Consider the following 18,824-nt stretch of genomic DNA (forward strand, 5'->3'; position numbering starts at 1 on the left):
GACTCTTCCCCCATAACCTCCCTCCCACCTGCAACCATCCCATCTCCCACTCCCTCCCCCTTCCCATTCTTCATCAAGATTCATTTTCAATTATCTTTATATACAGAAGATCAACTTAGTATATACTAAGGAAAGATTTCAACAGTTTGCAACCATACAGATACACAAAGTATAAAGTACTGTTTGAATACTAGTTTTACCGTTAATTTGCATAGTACAACACATTAAGGACAGAGATGCTACATGGGGAGTAAGTGCACAGTGACTCCTGTTGTTGATTTAACAATTGACACTCTTATTTATAACATCAGTAATCACCCAAGGCTCTTGGCATGATCTGCCAAGGCTATGGAAGCCTTTTGAGTTCACAGACTCTGACCTTATTTAGACAAGGTCATAGTCAAAGTGGAAGTTCTCTCCTCCCTTCAGAGAAAGATACCTCCTTCTTTGATGGCCTGTTCTTTCTGCTGAGATCTCACTCACAGAGATCTTTCATTTAGGTCATTTTTTTTGCCATGGTGTCTTGGCTTTCCATGCCTGAGAAACTCTCATGGGCTTTTAGGTAGATCTGAATGCCTTGAGGGCTGATTCTGAGGCCAGAGTGCTATTTAGGCTATCTGCCATTTTATCTTTTTTTTTTTTTTTTTTTTTTTTTTGACAGGGAGAGTGGACAGTGAGAGAGAGAGACAGAGAGAGAAAGGTCTTCCTTTGCCGCTGGTTCACCCTCCAATGGCCGCCGCTGCAGCCGGCGCACCGCGCTGATCCTGGCAGGAGCCAGGAGCCAGGTGCTTTTTTCCTGGTCTCCCATGGGGTGCAGGGCCCAAGCACCTGGGCCATCCTCCACTGCACTCCCTGGCCATAGCAGAGAGCTGGCCTGGAAGAGGGGCAACCGGGACAGAATCCGGCGCCCCAACCGGGACTAGAACCCGGTGTGCCAGCGCCGCTAGGCGGAGGATTAGCCTATTGAGCCACGGCGCCGGCTCTATCTGCCATTTTATGACAGACTGTTTTCTAAGGAGGTTGAAAGAGCTCTTAAATTTAAAAAACAAAATGGTTGAAAAATGTCATATGATGATGGTAATAATCCACCGTGATATTAGCTTATTCATGAGATTCATTATCAGGATTAAATGAGCTAATGCCCAGAAGTCATTTAGCACATTATTATCATTGCTGTTTAACTGCTTTCATCTTTTTTAACTATTTATTTGAAAGGCAGAGCGGTAGAGAAGGAGGGAGGGAGGAAGAGAGACAGAGACACAGATCTTTTTTTTAAACATTGATTATATTTACTTGAAAGAGTTGCAGAGAGGGAGAGACATGGCCTTTGTCAACTGCTTTCCTAAGCACAATAGCAGGGAGCCAGATCAGAAGTGGAGTAGCTGAGGCTTGAACTGGCACCCATATGGGATGCCATTGCTGTAGACAATGCCTTAACCCGATATGCTACAATGCTGGCCCTTAGGCAGAGATCTTCTGTCTGCTGATTCACTTCCTAAACAGCCACAACAGCCAGGTCTGGGCCAGACCAAAGACAGGAACCAGAAGCTCCATCCTGGTCTCCTACATGGCTGGCAGAAGCCCAAGAACTTGAGCCATCTTTCACAGCCTTCCCAGGCACATTAGCAGGGAGCTAGATTAGAAGCGAAGTAGCCAGGACTATTGTCTTTTATCTCAGTGAGCTTTCATTATACAAACATCCTTCAAAATATTAAAGGGGAAAGGGAATTAAAAGATATATTTGGCCAGCGCCACGGCTCACTAGGCTAATCCTCCGCCTGTGGCGCCGGCACTAAAGGTTCTAATCCCAGTTGGGGCGCCAGTCCTGTCCCAGTTGCTCCTCTTCCAGTCCAGCTCTCTGCTGTGGCCCGGGAGTGCAGTGGAGGGTGGCCCAAGTGCTTGGGCCTTGCACCTGTGTGGGAGACCAGGAGGAGGCACCTGGCTCCTGGCTTCAGGTTGGCACAGCGCACTGCCCGTAGCGGCCATTTGGGGGGTAAACCAATGGAGGGAAGACCTTTCTCTCTGTCTCTCTCTCTGTCTAACACTGTCTGTCAAAAAAAAAAAAAAAAAAAGATACATTTATTGGGGCCAGAACTGTGGTGTAGCAGGTAAAACCGCTGCCTCTGGCACTGACATCCCATATGGGTGCCAGTTCGAGTCCTGTTTCTCCACTTCCGATCCAGCTCCCTGCTAATGCTCCTGGGAAAGCAGTGGAAGATGGCCCGAGTCCTTGGGCCCCTGCACCCACCTGGGAGACCCAGAAGAAGTTCCTGGCTCCTGGCTTCCGATTGGCCCAGCTTTAGCTATTGTGGCCATTTTGGAGTGAGCCAGCAGATAGAAGTGCTCGCTCTCTTGCTCTCTCTCTCTGTCTTTCTTTCTGTATCTTTGCCTTTAAAATAAATAAATTTTTAAAAAATATACATTTGCTATAAAATTTTGAAATCCATGCATAACTTTCATAATTATGTTTTCCATGAACTTTTTGAAGATCATTCATATGCATGCATTTCAAAATTTTTCTGTACCAAAATAAACTTATCTTTTACTTCCCATTTTCCATGAACATTTTGAGGTATGCTTGTATACTTCTTTTTTTTTTGATAGGTAGAGTTATAGACAGTAAGAGAGAGAGACAGAGAGAAAGGGAGGTATGCTTGTATACTTTTTAAGAGTATCAAGATCTACAACATTGGTCTAATTCCAGAGTTATTATAATGTAATAAGAAAAAAGATATTTTGGCTTGTGCTTATTTAAAATGTTTTTGTTACACAGAAACACCACCTTCGCTTTGGGATATTGAATTTGCTAAGCAGTTGGCTGCAGTAAATGAACAGCCCTTTCAGAATGCGTTTGAAGAGATGATCCAGTGGACCAAAGAGGGGAAACTGTGGGAGTTCCCAATTAACAATGAAGCAGGTAAGCATTAGTTTCAGAGGTTTATGAAATTCAGCAGTTGGGATTATCCCTGCCAGATGTTCAGTTTTATAGTCTAGATGTTTACATGAATTTCAGAACATTGTATGAACATCCTCATGGTGTCCTAAAAGAAATTGGACAGTTGTTGAAAAAAAAGAATGTGAGAATTTCACTTAATTCTAGATACTTGATAAGGAAAATGAAGAAGCAAAGTTGTGTGGCAAAAAATGCATCATGGAGGCCAGCGCTGTGGCATAGTGGATAAAGCCGCTGCCTGCAGTGCTGGCATCCCATATGGGCACTGATTCCAGTCCCAACTGCTCCACTTTTTATCCAGCTCTCTGCTATGGCCTGGGAAAGCAGTAGAAGATAGCTGAAGTGCTTGGGCAACTGCACCTGTGTGGGAGACCCAGAGGAAACTCCTGGCTCTTGGCTTCGGATCAGCACAGCTCCAGCCATTGAGGCTATATGGGGAATGACCCAGTGGATGGAAGACCACTCTTTCTCTCTGCCTCTGCCTCTCTGGAACTCTCTGCCTTTCAAATTAAAAAAAAAAAAAAAAAAAAATGCATCATGAGTTAAGATATAAAAGGGCTGGGAACTACAGGTGAAGACAGTTTTCCAGCTGCTGGGCAGGATATTAGTCAATGTGAGCTTATGGTTCATTTTTGGAAACTATTACAACGCTTAAAGTCTTACGTTAGTGTCTTTTTAGTCATAAAACTATTGCATTAATGAGATGAGATGCAAGATACTTGCATATATGTAAGATATTTGAATATGCCACTGGAAGCAAAAATGTTAAGAGGCTTTGGAAGTCTTTGTGGAATGTAGATGCTCTGAACTAACAATGTAATATTATGTAGTTTCTTGGGTATTTTCTGGAGAGGTACCTTTTCCTCAATCAAAAGGAAAACAGTATTACCGTGCTATTTTTTTTTATTATTATTACATCCATGTTGTCATCAAACATGCTAATTGAATTTTACAAATGCATTATTACTTAAAAGAAATGTGTTTCCTTTTTTTAAAAGATTTATTTATTTGAAAGAGTTACAGATATCTTTTTTTTTAAAGAGTTATTTATTTATTTGAAAGGCAGAGTTACACAGAGCGACAAGGAGAGGCAGAGAGAGAGGTCTTCCATCTGCTGGTTCATTCCCCAATTGGTTACAACAGTTGGAGCTGTGCCGATCCAAACCCAGGAGCCAGGAGCTCCTTCCAGGTCTCCCACACGGGTGCATGGTCCCAAGCACTTGCGCCATCTTCTGCTGCTTTCCCAGGCCATAGCAGAGAGCTGGATCAGAAGTGGAGCAGCTGGGATTTGAACCAGCGCCCATATGGTATGCTGGCACTGCAGGCAGCAGCTTTAGCTGCTATGCCAGAGCGCCAGCCCCCAGAGAACTCTTCTGTCCACTAGTTCACTCCCCAAGTAGCCACAAAGGCCGGGGTGGGGCCAGGCTGAAGTCGGGAGCCAGTTGCTTTTTCCAAGTCTTCAACTTGGATGGCAGGGGCCAAGGCACTTGGGCTGTCTTCGGCTGCTTTTCCCAAGCCATTAGCAGGGAGCTGGACATGAGCTATCTCCTATATGGGATGCCAGCATAGCAGATGGTAGTTTTATCTGCTGTGCTGCAATGGTAGATTAGCTAGTTGTCGCAAACATCTAAATAAGTCTTAAGAAAATATAGTTCATGGTTTAAACATCACAGTATTATGGTTTCATAATATCTTCATAAAGTATATTCATAATATGTCTTCATAAAGTACAGTTTTCTATAGGAAAATTTTAGAAACTTACAAATTCTGTAGTATAGTCTCAGTATTTTGTATACAAAATACATTATAGGCTATAACATCATACAGTATAGGCTATAACAAGGTATGCTTTCTTCCATCTATTACTTTAAAGAATACATTTGTGTGGCCAGAGCCCTGGCGCAGTAGGTTGATCCTCTGCCTGTGGTGCCGGCATCCCATATCGGAGCCAGTTCTAGTCCTAGCTGCTTCTCTTCCAATCCAGCTCTCTGCTGTGGCCTGGGAAAGCAGTAGAAGATGGCCCAAGTGCTTGGGCCCCTGCACCCGCGTGGGAGACCAGGAAGAAGCTCCTGGCTCCTAGCTTCAGATCAATGCAGATCCGGCCATTGCGGCCATTTGGGGAGTGAACCAACAGAAGGAAGACCTTTCTCTCTCTGTCACTGTCTGTAACTCTACCTCTCAAATAAATAAAAATCTTTAAAAAAAAAAAAAAAAGAATACTTTTGTTGGAGCCAACGTTTGATGCAGAGGTTAAGGTGCATCCCACATGAAAGTGCCTGGGTTCAAGTCTTGCCTCTGCCACCATTAGCTTCCTGCTAATGTGAATCCTGGGAGGCAGCAGGTGATGGCTTAAGTACTTGAGTCCCTGCCACCCATGTGGGAGACCCAGATTAAGTTCCAGGCTCTTGGCTTCACTTGTCACACCCTGACTGTTGCAGGCATTTGGGAAGTGAACCAACAGATGGAAGATCACTCTCTGTCTCTATCTCTGTCTTTCTGTCTCTCTGCATTTCAAATAAATAAAAATTATTTTAAAAAGAAATATACTTGTCATATATTATGGTTTCTGTATTCTTGAAGGTGTCAGGGTGAGGTAAGAAACAAAGACTTCGTAGTTGTACAAACCTGAGTTCAGGTCACAGCTCTGTCAGTTATTAGCCACTCTTGTTTAGTGCACACATAAGTAGGATCACTGTCTTCCTGGTAGAGCAATCCTTTGTGTCATGTTCCTCTTTCTCCCTAGTAATTTTCTTTTCTCTGAATTCTACTCTGATACTCATTTCTCTACCTTTTTTTTTTAATTTGAAAATCAGAGAGAGAATGAGCTCCCATTCACTGGTCCACTCTCCAAATATCTGCAGTATCTGAGACTGGGGACCAGGCAAAGCGAGTAACCAGGAACTAAATCTGGTCCCTTAACTGAGTGGCAGGGACCTAAGTACTTGAGATATCACCTGCTGCCTCCCAAGGTACACATTAGCAGGAAGCTGGAATCAGGAGCCAACTCAGGCACTCAGATATGAGATGCAGATGCCTCAAGTGATTTTTTAACTACTATATCAAATGTCTGCCTCCATTCATACTTTTTATTTTTTTTTAAAGATTTATTTATTTATTTGAAAGTCAGAGTTACACAGAGAGAGAAAGAGAGGTAGAGAGAGAGAGGTCTTCCATCCACTGGTTAACTTCCCGGATGGCCGCAATGGCCAGAGCTGCACCTATCCAAAGCCAGGAGCCAGGAGATACTTCTGGGTCTCCCATGCAGGTGTAGGGGCCCAAGGACTTGAACCATCTTCTACTGCTTTCCTAGGCCATAGCAGAGAGCTGGATCGGAAGAGGAGCAGCCAGATCTAGAACCAGCACCCATATGGGATGCCGGCACTTCAGGCCAGGACTTTAACTCACTGCGCTACAGCACCGGCCCCCATTCATACTTTTTAAAAAACTAATCTTACCAATTTAAACCTTTTTTTCATCCTGTTTACTTTCAATCTACCTTGTGTTTGAATTGAGTTTGTTGCAGACGGCAAATAATTGGGTCATATTGTAATATTCATTGTATCAAACTTTTGTGTATTTAGACCTTTACATTTCAATTGTTGATTTGTCAGTATTTAAGTCACCCATTTTATTTTTGTTTCTGTTCACTTTCTCTATTTCTCATTTCTCATTCCTCTATTGGTCTTTTCTTGGCTGCCTGTGGGCTACAATTCCATGTTTCACTTAGTTGTTTTAAAATAACAGTTTGTATAGTTTTTAATAGTTTTTAGATATGAAATATTCATTAATAATAATTATATCTACATTTTGAATATTTACAGTATGCAAAGCATTATAAAAGAGCTTTAAATGCTTTGTGTCTATATAATCTTTACTAAAGCTTCTGGAAGATGCTGTTTTATCTTTATTAAGCCTGAGGAGCTAATTAATTTGCCCACAGTCACAATTGATAAATTGATGAGCATACCTAGGACTCCAGAGTTCATGGCTGTAGCCGTAATATTAAATTACATCATTAGTATTAATTTTATGATACAAGCTTTACATTAAAAATTATATTTTTTGTCTCATCCCCTAGGTTTTGATGATGATGGTTCAGAATTTCATGAACATATTTTCTTGGATAAACACCTGGAGGGTTTTCCAAAACAAGGACCAATTCGCCACTTCATGGAGCTGGTGACTTGTGGCCTTTCCAAAAACCCATATCTGAGTGTTAAACAGAAGGTTGAGCATATAGAATGGTTTAGAAATTATTTTAATGAAAAAAGTGACATTCTAAAAGAAAATAACATACAGTTCAATTAAGATGTTGGAAATTTCTCATTGGATACTATAAATAAAATAATTTTACTAGAAATTTTCCTATATCATTGCATCTGATTTGATTGATATGTTTTTTAATATAATGGTACTTGAAAAATATTCTTGCATGAATAAAAATCATCAGCATTTATAGATTCAAAAGAACATCAGAGAACTAATGTTTTAGACAAGTCAGTCCCCTAACCTATTTGTTTCATTCAGGAATCATGCTTCTTTGAAATACAGTAGTTATTAGCCATTTATCTTATGACATCAAAGAGTGCTGTTATAACAATTGAGATGATTTAGTGATAGACTTACATGCATGGAATATGTATGTTTATATATACATGTATTTATATTACCTATTTCTATTTTTTTTTGTATATTTCACACTAAATTAACTTCTCAGTGAGGCAAGTACAAAAATGTTGAGAGAAGTACAATTCAGGGAAGAAAGTGCCTGTGACTTGGAGAACTGAGAAAAGTGGTTTGTTCATGTGATAGGACACTATGGAAGTGAAAATGATGGAAGCAGAGCTGAACACACGAATGTAGATGAATTTCAGAAGCAATGCTGAGTGAAAAAGTTGTCATAGGATGCATACAATATAATACCAGCTTATAGAGTTCAAAAAACAAATTTTAAATATAACTCCTGAGACCTATAAATGTGATCAAGTTCTAAAGGAAAGCATGGGAATGATAAGCACAGCATAGTATTTCAGGAAGATTGGGGGTAGATTTTGTGAACAAGGAGGGACACCTAGGAGCTTCAACAGTAATCTTTCTCATCGTGGCTGATAGGCTCACTGGGGTCAGCTTGCTTGTTTGCTTACTTGCTTGCTTTCTTTCTTTTAAAAAAAAGATTTATTTATTTGGAAGGCAGAAAAAGAAAGAGGGAGGGAGAGACTGATGTAGAAAGATCTTCCATCCACTATTTTACTGCCTAAATGGTCTCAACGTCCAGAACTGGTTCAGACTGAAGCCAGAAGCCTGGAACTCCATCCAGGTCTCTTACATGGGTAGCCCCAGTACTTGGATCATCTTCTGCTGCCTTTCCAGTTATCATTAGGAAGCTGGCTCAGAAGCAAAATAGCCAGGACTGGAACTGGTGCTCCAGTATGAGATGCTGGCATCACTGTAGGAGGTGGTTTATCTGGGTGAGCCATAATGCTGGCTCCTATCCTGCTTTCTAAATCACAGATATTATTTTGTATGTAACATTTCATAATATTTTAAGGAATTAATTGAAATAGGTGCATCATGGGAATATATGCAGAGCTTAGCCAAAAAAAGAATCACCGAATTACTTGATTCCAGGATACTTCCTATACAAAAACAAGCTAACATTCATAGAATGTTATCTAGAATGAAAAGGCCATCTGTATTCTTTTTTTTTTTTAAAGATTTTTATTTATTTATTTGAGAGGTAGAATTACAGACAGTGAGAGGGAGAGAGAGAGAGAGAAAGGTCTTCCCTCCATTGGTTCACCCCCCAAATGGCCACTACGGCTGGAGTTACGTCAATCCAAAGCCAGGAGCCAGGTGCTTCTTTCTGTTCTCCCATGCGGGTGCAGGGGCCCAAACACTTGGGCCATCCTCCACTGCCTTCCTGGGCCACAGCAAAGAGCTGGACTGGAAGAGGAACAACCGCAGCCATATGGGACTCCGGCGCCACAGGCAGAGGATTAGCCAAGTGAGCCACTACACCAGCCCAGGCCATCTGTATTCTAATAAACTGAGATAATCAAATAGGAAATTCCACTTTTAAGGATGGTGTTTGTTATATACTTGGAAGTGGTTTGAAGCGTTAGTTTTTTTTTTCCCAAAGAAATCTTTTATTTAATGAATTCAAATTTCGTAGGTACAACTTTAGGAATATAGTTATTCTTTCCACCGTACTCATCCTCCCACCCATACTCCCACCTCTCCTCCTCCTCCCTCTCCAATTCCCAATCCCATTCTCCATTAAGATTCATTTTCGCCGGCGCCGCGGCTCACTAGGCTAATCCTCCGCCTTGTGGCGCCGGCACACCAGGTTCTAGTCCCGGTCGGGGCGCCGGATTCTGTCCCGGTTGCCCCTCTTCCAGGCCAGCTCTTTGCTGTGGCCAGGGAGTGCAGTGGAGGATGGCCCAGGTGCTTGGGCCCTGCACCCCATGGGAGACCAGGAAAAGCACCTGGCTCCTGCCATCGGATCAGCGCGGTGCGCCAGCAGCGGCCATTGGAGGGTGAACCAACGGCAAAGGAAGACCTTTCTCTCTGTCTCTCTCTCTCACTGTCCACTCTGCCTGTCAAAAAAAAAAAAAAAAAAAAAAGATTCATTTTCAATTAACTTTGTACACAGAAGACCAATTTTATACTAAGTAAAGATTTCAATAATTTGTACACACACACACACGTGCACACACACACAGTGACACCAGTCTGCAACAGCCCAAGCCACAGGCAAAAAAGCTGCAGAAAGAACCTAGAGGTAATCCAGCTTGGAGTCCTGTGGGGGATAGTGTTACTGCCAAAGCTAGAGGAGGAAAAACAAAGTGAGGAGGTGCACATTTTCTCTCTCCCCGATCACCCTGCAACTGTGTCCTGTAATAAGCCGATAGTGAGTGAGCGCCATTTCAAACATATGTAACAGCTGCGTCAACTCAAGTCTGTGCCCAACAACCAGCCAAGTGGAAACTCCTAAGATGTGGGGAGAACAGACAGGGTGCTGGATGCTTATGACTATGGGAGGCTTGTGTGCCAGGACTGTGAAAACACTGAGGCTGCATGGGAGGACTCAGCTGTGACTGGGACTTTGGGCAGTCACTGTGGGAGGCTCCACACAAGCAGGGCTCCCTGGTTATCTGGTGTGAGACACTTCTGGGGAATCTGAGCTTACCCTGAGGACTGCTCAGATCCTTTGTGTGGTCCTTTTGGCATAGCAGACAAATAATATACCCACTGGGGCTAGCACCCAGGCATTGATCCCCTTTGAGGGTGTGTCTAAGGTGACAACACCCTTCACCCTGGAGCACTGAACAGAGCTCCTTGGCCACATCCATCACATGCCTCTAGGTATTCCCCGAAAGCTGACATTCCACTAATCTCTACAGACATAGTCCAAAGATAAAAGCCGCAACAGCAAAAAAACAAGAAACCAATGATCATCTCCACAAATGCCAAATAACCACTGTACCGATTCAAGAAATTCGAGAAATAAGAATCAGAAAGATAACATGATGCCCCAAAAAGAACACAACACTTTAATACTAGATTGTGAAGATGATGAGATGCAAGAAATGGAATTCAAAAAATTGATCATAGGATTACTTAGAAGTAATCAGAAGCATGAACTAATGAAATCCATACATGACATGAAAGAAGAATTCATGAAATTGAGATTTTTTTTTTTGACAGGTAGTTATAGACAGTGAAAGAGACAGAGAGAAAGGTCTTCCTTCCATTGATTCACTCCCCAAATGGCCACCATGGCCAGCGCTGTTCCAGTCCGAAGCCAAGAGCCAGGTGCTTCTTCCTGGTCTCCCATATGGGTGCAGGGGCCCAAGCACTAGGGCCATGCTCCACTGCCTTCCCAGGACACAGCAGAGAGCTGGACTGGAAAAGGAGCGACCAGGACTACTACCCGGCGCCCATATGGGATGCCAGCGCTGCAGCGGAGGATTAACCACATGAGCCATGGCACAAGCCCCTGAAATTGAGATCTTACAGAGAAATTAAAATGAAATTTTGGAAATGAACAATTCAATAGAAAAAAATTTAAAAATGCAGTGGAAAGCTTTTTTTTAATTTTTTTTATTTTTTTATTTTTTTGACAGAGTGGACAGTGAGAGAGAGACAGAGAGAAAGGTCTTCCTTTGCCGTTGGTTCAGTGGAAAGCTTTAACAACAGAATCAGTGAGGCAGAAGAAAGGATATCCAACTTAGAAGACAAAACACAGGAAATTATACAGTTAGACCAAACACAAGAAGAGGAAATCAGAAAACTAAAAAAAAACACTGTTGGGAATCTACAGGATACTATCAAACAACTGAACATATAGGTTCTAGGAGTTCCTAAAGGCATGGAAGAGAGAAAGGATTAGTGAAATAATAACAGAAAACTTCCCTAATTTGGAAAAAAGGGACATCCAAGTACAGGAAGAACATTAGAACTCCTAAGAGACTACTGGGGCTGGCGCCGCAGCTCAATAGGCTAATCCTCCGCCTGTGGCGCGGCATACCAGGTTCATTTTTTTTTTTTGACAGGCAGGCCAGCGCTGTCTGTGAATGGCTGGGAAGATCTAATTCTAGGGTACAATATTAAGAGCGCCATCTGTGTGCTACTAGTGATAGGCTGCACCCTCCAAAACTGGCTTTATTCAAAATAAAAGTGATATCTTGGTCTCCACGGGCAAGGCTCTGTTGTCTGTCATGTAGTCCAGAATGTGCGTAGGAAGAGGCACGTTTTCTACTGCCTCCTATACTTTTTTCTTTTTTTTTAAACTAAATACCTAATTCTTACATTACCCTTTGTCTTCTTTCTTTATTTCTATAAAAACAGAGAAAGAGAATATGATAATATTTTTTAACTTTTATTTAATAAATATAAATTTCCAAAGTACAGCTTTTGGATTACAGTGACTCCCCCCACCCCATAACTTCCCTCCCACCCACAACCTTCCCATCTCCCGCTCCCTCTCCCATTCCGTTCACATCAAGATTCATTTTCAATTATCTTTATATACAGTAGGTCAATTTAGTATAAATTAAGTAAAGATTTCAACAGTTTGCACCCACACAGAAACACAAAGTGTAAAAGTACTGTTTGAATACTAGTTATAGCATTAATTTACATTGTACAACACATTAAGGACTGAGATCCTACATAGGGAGTAAGTGCACAGTGACTCCTGTTGTTGACTTAACAATTGACACTCTTATTTATGGCATCAGTAATCACTATGATAATTTTTTTTCTAAAAATTTTTTTAGTGTTTTTCCTAAAATTTTGTCTTTTGAAAAAGAAAACAGAAACAGGAATGGCTTGAGTTTTCTATCATGCATAGAATTAGAAGTCCCTGGGGCCACTGTTAAGGCACAGGGGGTTAAGCTGCTGCCCATGATGCTGGAATCCCATATGGGTACCAGTTCAACTCCCAGCTGCTTCACTTCCCATCTAGCTTCCTGCTAATGTTCCTGAGAAAGCAACAGCATATGGCCCAAGTTCTTGATCCTGTGCACTCACATGGAAGATCCAGATGGATTTCAGGCTCCTGGCTTTGGCTTGGCCCAGACTTGGCCATCTGGTGAACAAACCAACAGATAGAAAATCTCTCTCTCCCTCTCTCCTTCTCTACCTCTCTCCCTTCCCCCCCTCTCTCTATCCATCTCTCCACCCCCGTGTGTGTGTGTGTGTGTGTGTGTGTAACTCTGCCTTTCAAATAAATAAATACAATCTTCAAAAGAAAAAAAATCCTTCTCTTTTTGGCTGCCAAAAACATGAGTCAACAGCCAAAAAAATAACATGATTTCATGACTCTTCCTGAGATTCAGTAAAAGGAAACTTAATAGGTTTCAAAATAAAGATCTACATTACTACCAAAAGTAAAAAATGGATAAGATCCTAACAGCCAAAATGTGACAGCAAACCAATGTCCATCAGTAGATGAATAAACAAAACGTGGTACACACCACATACAATGGCTCATTCAGCCTTAAAAAGAAATAAAATGCTGCTGTTTGCTGCATGGATGGACTTTGAGGATGTTATGCTAGGTGAAATCAACCTGTCATGGAAGGACAAATATTGTGAAGTCACTTAAATAAGGTACAAATTCATGGAGACAAAAAGAATGGTTGGTTGCCAGGCCCTGGGGCGCAGAGAGGGAAGGATGGGGAGGAGTGTTTAATGGGTGTAGAGTTTCTGTTTGGAAAGATGAGTTCTGGGAGTGGATGGTGGTGATGGTTGTATAACACTGTGAATATACTTAGCACTACTGAACTGCACACTCAGTAGTTGGGATGGTAAGTTTTATATTATATTAATATGATAAGGTATAGACCCTGTGTATAATGAAGACATTCCAACCATTTGAAGGAGAAATGCTCTATTCTCAAGCTCAACAGAAGATCACACATCATCCCAGGAAAGAGCACAAGGCAGCAAAGGGATCAGAAAGCTGGAGGGACTCGTGTTGGGTGATTTACACAAAAGGTGCAAAGACTGGTACAGGATTCACAAATGCTGTCCGCCCAGGTTCCACTAACGTTAACAACTTACATAACTGTAGTTCAGTGATCAAAATCCAGAAATGAACTTGCATACTATGCTGTTAAAGCACACCATGCCTTCCCCCATGTCCTTTGTGTGTTCTGGGATGTGATCCAAGATCCCATGCTGCCTTTAGCTTGCTTGCTTTTAAAGATTTTATATATTTGAAAGACAGAGTCGCAGAGAGAGAGAAGCGGGGGGGTGAGATTGATCTGCCAGCCACTGGTTCACTCCCCCAAATGGCTGCAATGGCCAGGGCTGTGCAGAGGTGAAGCCAGGAGCTAGGAGCTGAGGCCAATAGAGGTGACTGCTCCGTAGGTGTAATCTATGGGTACTCGTCATCCTTGTTCACCATCATCATCATCACAGCCACCACTGGCCAGAGGTACTTTACATACATTATGTCACTGAATTTTTGCAACACCTTGTGAAGTAGGTGTTCTTCCTGCTCACAGAGATTTAATAATTTTCCCACGGTTGCTAGGTAAGTAAGTGGTGCAGCCAAGACTTAACTCCCAGATCAGCAGAATCCAAAAAGCAAGTACTTTTTCTCTTTCTCCTCAAGAATAATATTAGGGAAAGCTTTGTGGCACAGTGGATGAGCTGCTGCTTAGGATGTCCATATCCTGTATTAGAGTACCTGGGATAGAGTTCTGCCTCTGCTTCCGATTCAGCTTCCTTCTGATGCACCTGAGAGGCAGCAGAAGATGGCCCAAGTACTTGGATTCCTTCTGCCCACATGGGAGACCCAGGTGGAGTTCCTGGCTCCTGGCTTTGGCCTGACTGAGCCCTGGCTGTTGCAGGTCTTTGGGGAGGGGGTGTTGGTCAACCAGCAGATGGAAGCGTGCACTCTCGTGCTCATTCTCTCTTTCTCTCCTTCTATCACATTGCAATATCCAAATAAATAAGTGAATAAACCTTTAAAGAATGGCTTTTAGGAACAATTATGTGGATAATCTGGGAATTTCTTTTAGACCCTGTGAGATGCACTGAACCCATGCATAGGAACCTTTCAGTGGATTAGGGTTAAGTAGGGAATTAACAAGGCAATCAGAGTTTCTAGAGACTAATTCAGCAAGGTTATTTGGGACTGAGAGGGAAAATTAAAGCAAAAAATAGGTGCCAGTGCTATGGTACTGCGGGTTAACACCCTGGCCTGAAGCGCCAGCATCCCATACGGGCACTAGTTCTAGTCCCGGTTGCTCCAGCTCTCTGCTATGGCCTGGGATAGCAGTGGAAGATGACCCAAGTCCTTGGGCCCCTGCACCCACGTGGGAGACCCAGAAGAATCTCCTGGCTTCAGATCAGCACAGCTCTGGCTGTTGTGGCCATCTGGGGAGTGAACCAGTGGATGGAAAACCTCTCTGTGTCTCTACCTCTCTCTGTAACTCTGTTTTTCAGATAAATAGAATAAATATTTAAAAAAAGCAAAAAATATAAGTGGAAAAAATGTCACAGTGACCATAGTGAACAAAAATGTTTTTAATGAAATACTAAACTAAAAAGAGCAACTAGGAAGAGAAATAATTTTTCCGGCATCATTGTGGGCATCTAGAAAATTGCTCTTTCAGATTGCAGCTCAGCTACTTGTAGACCTGGGATGGTGATTTAGGATGCTGATTTCTGACTTTAGGATTCTGATTTCTGACTTTGAGTATACATGTTTATCTAACTCCTATACCTTCACCAAGAGGGATCTGGAAAAGAAAGGGGAGGAAGGAAGTGAGGTGTGCTATATGGGTGGCTGCTAGAAATCTTAGGTTGGAAATATTGTCCTAAGTGAAGTTTATGAATTAAATAGATTGAAATTCCCCATGTGCTCACTGCTCCTCATTACTGTGTAAAATCTAAATTTCCTTAACAGCTTACAATTGAATTTATTTGAGAGAGAGAGAGAGCACTCCCATTCACTGGTTCACCCCCCAATAGCCCACAACAGCTGGGACTGAGGCAGGTTGAAGCCAAGAACCAGAACTCAGTCTGGGTTTCCTATGTGGGTGGCAAGACACAAGCACTGGAGCCATTACCTGCTGCTTCCTACAGTGCACAGCAGCAGAAAGCTCTAAGCAGGAGTGCAGCTGGGACTTGAACCCAGGCACACTGATAGGGGATGTGGCCATCCCAAGCATTTTCCAGCTGCTAAGCCAGATGCCTGCCCAAATCAAAAGATTTAAATGCTATGAAGATCTTTATTAAACTTTCAGAGATACTATAAATTAGGAATTCAATGACCTATGCCACCTGAATTTACTCTGGCTAGTGTGCACCGAAGCCACAAAGCTGTGTACGCAGGCTGTGGCCACTTGTGTACTGAAGCTTGCCTTGAGGGTGCAGGCCAAGCTAAGAGGAGGCAGGAAGCATAGCATTTCAAAACTGAAGCATTTCAAATGCCTGTCTGTGACGCCCTCATTTACCAGTGAGGAAACTCAAGGTCCAAGGAGTGCCAACAACTTTGTTGCTAGTTGATGGCCCTGGCTGAGCTGAGTCTCCAGATGTCAGACAGGGGCCCAGCCGTTTGATCCTGTTTCTCTGCACCTAAACCACTGGCTTGAGCAGGTGAGGGTTATTTTCTGAATGAACAACAGTGAGTTCAATAAGCTCATGAGAGAAGTAGTATGCAAATCATTTTTAAAATGTCTTAAAAGTTTGTAAAGCACATGGTCTTAGACACAAGTGGAGCAGTAGGAGGGGGAATTCTGCATCATCTCGGCGCAGACAGCGGCAGCAGGATGTGGTTTCTAATGTGCACTAGAATAATAGCTCTTCAGTTGAAGCTTATGCTTATTTTGTTTTTATTTGTCTCATTCATTTTTATGTATTTTAACAGTTTATTGTCATTGACATATAAAAATCATGTATACAACATGTTAGGTGTACAACCTGATATTTTGCTGTACAGATATGTTATGAAATGATTACCATAATCAAGCTAATTGCCATACCTAGCCCTCCTACATAGTTAGCCTTTCATGGGTGTGTGTATTTATTTTGTTCTTGAAATATTTTTAGATTTATAGAAAGGTGCAAAGAATAGTACAGGATTCACAAATGCTGTCCACCCAGGTTCCACTAACGTTAACAACTTACATAACTGTAGTTCAGTGATCAAAATCCAGAAATGAACTTGCATACTATGCTGTTAAAGCACACCATGCCTTCCCCCATGTGCTTTGTATGTTCTAGGATGTGATCCAAGATCCCATGCTGCCTTTAGCTTCCTTATTTTTAAAGATTTTATTTATTTATTTGAAAGACAGAGTCACAGAGAGAGAGAGAGAGAGAGAGAGAGAGAGAGAGAGAAGGAGACAGAGGGAGAGAGAGAGGGAGATGGAGAGAGAGAGAGAGAGATTGAGAGATCTACCATCCACTGGTTCACGCTCCAAATGGCTGCTATGGCCAAGGCTAGGCAAGGCCGAAGTCAGGAGCCAGGAGCTTCATCTGGTCTCCTACATGGGTGCAAGGGCCTAAAGTCTTGGGCCATCCTCTGCTGCTTTCCCAGGTGCATTAGCAAGGAGCTGGATTGGAAGTTGAGCAGCTGGGGATTGAACCAGTGTCCATATGAGAAGCCAGTGCTATAGGCAGCAGCTTAACCCACTGCACCACAATACCGGCCCCTCTATCTTCCTTAAAAATGTATTTATTTTTTAATTTATCTTTTTGTATACTATTTTGTTTAATTTTTAAATAAACACTGAAGAAGCCATTAAGCTTTTGTTGGGGCACAGTTAGTAACAGAGAGCTCACTTTTTTTTTTTTTTTAAGATTTATTTGTTTATTTGAAAGGCAGAGTTACAAGAGGCAGAGACAGAGATCTTCCATCTGCTGGTTCACTCCCCAAATAGCCGCCATGGCCAGAGCTGAGCCGATTCAAAGCCAGGAGCTTCTTCTGGGTCTCCCATGTGGGTGCAGGGGCCCAAGGACTTTGGATCATCTTCTGCTGCTTTCACAGAAGCATTAACAGGGAGCTAGATAGGAAGTGAAGCAACCGGAGTCCATATGGATGCCAGCACTGCAGGTGGCGGCTTTACTTGCTATGCCACAGCACTGGCCCCAAAATTTATTTATTTATTTGAAAAACAGAGTTACAGAGAGAGAGGGAGGAGACAGAAAGAGAGAGATATTCCATCTCTGGTTCATTCACTCCCCAGATGGCTGCAATGGCCAGGGCTGGGCAGCAGGGGCACAAGTATTTGGACCATCTTCCACTGCTTTTCCAGGTGCTTTAGCAGGGAGCTGGGTCAGAAGTGGAGCAGCTGGGACTGGAACTCGTGCTCCTGTAACACGCCAGCGTCACAGGTGGCAGTTTCACCTGTTGTGCCGCACTCCAGCCCCTGCATTTAGTTTCTATGTCTCCTTAGTTTCCTCCAATCTGTGACACAGTCTCTCCTTGTCTTTCATGGGCCCTCCATGAGCACGGGTCAGCCAATTTGTAGAAAATTCTGCAATTTGGGTTTGTGCAACATTTGTCTCGTGATTGGACTGGGGTTGTGGGATTGGGGGAGGGAGACCATCAGGTGAAATGCTCTTTTCATTATTTCCTATCAGGGGCACATGATGGCTGCCTGACTTTTTAGTTATGCCTACCTTGGTCATGTGGTTATGGTGGTAGCTGATGGGTTTCTCCACTTCCAAGTTACTAGTACCCTCCTCCCTTAAAAAAATATTTCATTACCTATTTGAAATGCAGAGCAACAGAGAGAGAGAGAGAGGGAGAGACAGGGAGAGATATCTTAAATCCGCTGGTTCACTCTGCAAATCTCTGCAACAGCCAGATCTGGGCCAGGCCAAAGCCAGGAGCCAAGAACTTCATCCTGATCTCCCATGTGGGTGATCAAGACCCAAGTGCTTGGGCCATCCGTAGCTACCTTCCCAGGTGCATTAGCAGGGAGCTAGATTGGAAGAGAAGCAGACAGGACCCCAAGAGACATTCCAATATGGGATGCCAATTTTGTAAGCTGCTGTGCCAAAACCCAGGCCCCTCTTTTGCCCTTTGAAATTGATAAATATCTCACCTACTGATTCAGTCCGCAAGAGCCTGCAATAGCTGCGGCTAGGCCAAGGCCAAAGCTGGAAGCAGGAACTCAGTCCAGGTATGCCATGTGGGTGTCAAGAACCCAACTCCTTGAGCCATCACTGCTGCATCTAGGGTGCACAGTAGCAGGAAGCTGGAGTCAAGAGCTGGAACTGGGAATGTAGCCAGGCATCGTGATGTGGGAGGTTGGCGTCTTACCCAGTAGACTGAACACCTGCCTCTACACTTGCCTTTTAATTCCATTTTTCATGAATTTTGTGATGTCCCCTGCGATGTATG

General features: G+C 42.9%; 1 protein-coding gene across 2 annotated transcripts in view; it reads left to right on the forward strand.

Annotated features, from left to right (window-relative positions):
* MRPS31 (mitochondrial ribosomal protein S31) overlaps positions 1 to 18,824 on the forward strand; it is a 59,077-nt gene that overhangs the window by 23,149 nt on the left and 17,104 nt on the right. The window contains exons 6-7 of one of the 2 annotated variants that reach the window (XM_070048957.1): positions 2,774 to 2,917; positions 7,032 to 7,313. In XM_070048957.1, coding sequence (XP_069905058.1) covers positions 2,774 to 2,917; positions 7,032 to 7,261 — 374 coding nt within the window. In that variant the 3' untranslated portion in view covers positions 7,262 to 7,313. Of the gene's footprint in view, positions 1 to 2,773; positions 2,918 to 7,031; positions 7,314 to 18,824 lie in introns of those variants that run through there. The other variant, XM_070048956.1, reaches the window with a different exon arrangement.

The sequence above is a fragment of the Oryctolagus cuniculus genome, chromosome 9 (genome assembly GCF_964237555.1).
Source record: "Oryctolagus cuniculus chromosome 9, mOryCun1.1, whole genome shotgun sequence".
Taxonomy (NCBI): domain Eukaryota; kingdom Metazoa; phylum Chordata; class Mammalia; order Lagomorpha; family Leporidae; genus Oryctolagus; species Oryctolagus cuniculus.